The sequence below is a fragment of the Oncorhynchus gorbuscha genome, linkage group LG11 (assembly GCF_021184085.1).
Source record: "Oncorhynchus gorbuscha isolate QuinsamMale2020 ecotype Even-year linkage group LG11, OgorEven_v1.0, whole genome shotgun sequence".
Lineage (NCBI taxonomy): Eukaryota > Metazoa > Chordata > Actinopteri > Salmoniformes > Salmonidae > Oncorhynchus > Oncorhynchus gorbuscha.
This window is the reverse complement of record NC_060183.1, coordinates 49,601,086-49,604,112: the sequence shown is the minus strand read 5'-3', so window position 1 is coordinate 49,604,112 and position 3,027 is coordinate 49,601,086. Positions and strand designations below refer to the sequence as shown.

Sequence of the window (3,027 nt, the reverse complement as noted above, 5' to 3'; positions counted from 1 at the left end):
TTTATTGACCAAGGTTGAGGGGATAGGCCTCCCCTAGCATTCCCATGTAAAGAGATGTCAATGACAAACACATCCGAACAAGAGACGGGGAGTAGGATTCATACTTCATACATAAAATACAGTTATTTGCTATTTCCCTGTTTTTGTCTGCAAGACAGTGTCCTTCACGATCCATTTGACCCAGACCGCATCCATCTGTGCTATTAAATATAGAGATACATCTGTGTGGTGTTGTATGTATGTGAGAAGAGAGAAGGCGGGTTGTGTGTATGTGAGAAGAGAGAAGGCGGGTTGTATGTATGTGAGAAGAGAGAAGGTGGGTTGTATGTATGTGAGAAGAGAGAAGGTGGGTTGTATGTATGTGAGAAGAGAGAAGGCGGGTTGTATGTACGTGAGAAGAGAGAAGGCGGGTTGTATGTATGTGAGAAGAGAGAAGGTGGGTTGTATGTACGTGAGAAGAGAGGAGGCGGGTTGTATGTACGTGAGAAGAGAGAAGGCGGGTTGTATGTGTGTGAGAAGAGAGAAGGTGGGTTGTATGTATGTGAGAAGAGAGAAGGCGGGTTGTATGTACGTGAGAAGAGAGAAGGCGGGTTGTATGTATGTGAGAAGAGAGAAGGCGGGTTGTATGTACGTGAGAAGAGAGGAGGCGGGTTGTATGTACGTGAGAAGAGAGGAGGCGGGTTGTATGTACGTGAGAAGAGAGGAGGCATGCCAGTTTGGTCCCTGCCTAGGTCTCTACATGATGCCACAGGAGGACAGGGGGTTCGCGATCTGACAGGTGCAGGCTGACTGGCAGTACTGGCGTACCGTCTGGTAGCAGCTCCGGTCGGCCTCCCCGCCCCACTGCACCGGGCCATTGGGGTCAGAGGGCAGCCGGCTCAGGATGCTGGTGTTGATGGCCAGGGCAGCCAGCCCATAGTCAGTGAACAGCACCGTCTCACGCCTGCACGTTGGGCACGAGATGAACTTGTACTTGGGGCAGGACTCGTAGAGGATCTGCAAGCACTCCTCACACACCGAGTGCAGGCAGGAGAGGATGCGTGGACGCTTGCCTGCAAAGTTGTAGGTGTGGCCGCAGGTGGGGCAGTCCAGGGGCTCACAAGGCATCACGGGCCCTGAGGAGGAAGAGGAGGTGGAGGAGGAGGTGGAAGAAGAACGCAGCACGTACTGGTTGACTATGACGTCCTCCATCTTGTAGTGGAACTGGTGGTAGCAGATCTCTGCGGTGCTGGCTTTGCGCTGGGCCAGGTAGCTCTCCCTGCGCCCCATGGGAGCTGGTGGAGATGAGACCATGGGTCTGGTGGGGGCCAGGTCAGTGCAGGTCATCTCCAGAGCTAGGTCACTGCACGCCTGGTTCACAATGATCTCTCCCTCTCCCCCTCCATCCCATGCCACCCGCGGGGGAGGGGTGAAGCAAGGCTGGGTGACTGGCACCGTGCATTCCCGGGGGAACTTTTCCGACTGGATGATCTTGACGGTATCCATGGGGATTGTCACAGGCTGCCGCCTGAGGCAGGACATGGACATTAAGCTTATTTGTGTGTCTGTGTCTTTGTTAGAGAGAGGGGGCTGTGGGTGGTTCAGCGGGCAATGCCCCTGGCTTGGGTTGGGCGTGGGGTGGGGCTCTGAAGTGAACTGGGGGTGTCAAAGTCAGCCATTAGAGGGGACATGGGGACGTATGATTCTGTCCATTGTTTCAATTAGAAGGCCTCCCACGTCTGTGGTGCTGTTACCCTGAGTCTTTATGTGGGACAGAAGGACTGAGGACTAAAGCCAGAGCCCTCAAACCTGGAGCAGTGAAACAGACTTCCCTATCACACAGAAACACTGTCCGCTGATAACACTACTGATAGACAGCGATAACAGTCCGAGCCTGGTAGTTAGTCCTCTTAAAACTAGTCTGTGCAGTCTTAGATATACAATAAAGATATGTACTGGATATTCAACCACAGTAACAGCTGAACACCAAACAGGACTCAACACATCAGCACAAAGATATGTTTTCAGTGATAACACCAATAAATAATCTTATATGTACATATATAGATACTAATATGATACACTTTCACAACAGGGTTGTGAAGAGTTCTACTCTCTCAACATGGAGAGCTCAAGCAGCACAGGCTGTTCAGTAGTAGTTCACTCTGTATTGTCTCACACAGCGTCCTGTGGCTTGCCAGGGGAAACTGACTCAAACGGGGCTTACTTGTTTCTAGGTTGTTGCTTCTCAAACCAGAACTTCCTTCCTGTTTCTGAGGCTGTGGAATGGCCTTGTGTGTGAGAACAACCTGTAGAAACTCTGGAACCTCCTCTCTCTCTCTCTCTCTCTCTCTCTCTCTCTCTCTCTCAGTCTCTCTCCCACTCAGTCTCTCTCCCACTCTGTCTCTCTCTCTCCCTCTCTCTCACTCTGTCTCTCTCTCTCTCTCTCTCTCTCTCTCTCTCTCTCTCTCTCTCTCTCTCTCTCTCTCTCTCTCTCTCTCTCTCTCTCTCTCTCTCTCTCTCTCTCTCTCTCTCTCTCTCTCTCCCTCTCTCTCTCTCTCTCTCTCTCTCTCTCTCTCCCTCTGTCTCTCTCTCTCTCTCTCTCTCTCTCTCTCTCTCTCTCTCTCTCTCTCTCTCTCTCTCTCTCTCTCTCTCTCTCTCTCTCTCTCACTCTGTCTCTCTCCCACTCTCTCTCACTCTGTCTCTCTCTCTCTCTCTCTCCCACTCTCTCTCACTCTGTCTCTCTCTCTCTCTCTCTCCCACTCTCTCTCTCTCTCTCTCTCTCTCTCTCTCTCTCTCTCTCTCTCTCTCTCTCTCTCTCTCCCACTCTCTCTCTCTCTCTCTCTCTCTCTCTCTCTCTCTCTCTCTCTCTCTCTCTCTCTCTCTCTCTCTCTCTCTCTCTCTCTCTCTCTCTCTCTCTCTCTCTCTCTCTCTCTCTCTCTCTCTCTCTCTCTCTCTCTCTCTCTCTCTCTCTCTCTCTCCTCTTGGTCAAATATGGTTTTGTGTCCTTTGGCTTCCTTGACTGGAGTCTGATAAGGCAGAGGTCTT

At 51.4% G+C, this 3,027-nt stretch overlaps 1 protein-coding gene across 1 annotated transcript; it reads right to left on the bottom strand.

Annotated features, from left to right (window-relative positions):
• Positions 1-296: 296 nt before the first annotated feature.
• On the bottom strand, positions 297-2,368 carry rnf208 (ring finger protein 208). Its single transcript, XM_046368179.1, has one exon. The coding sequence runs from the start codon at positions 1,525-1,527 to the stop codon at positions 736-738; it is 792 nt and encodes a 263-aa protein (XP_046224135.1). The 5' UTR covers positions 1,528-2,368; the 3' UTR covers positions 297-735.
• Positions 2,369-3,027: the final 659 nt, after the last annotated feature.

Excerpts from the sequence above, each read along its gene's own strand:
- rnf208 (XM_046368179.1), bottom strand. The coding sequence starts at position 1,527 with ATGTCCATGTCCTGCCTCAGGCGGCAGCCTGTGACAATCCCCATGGAT.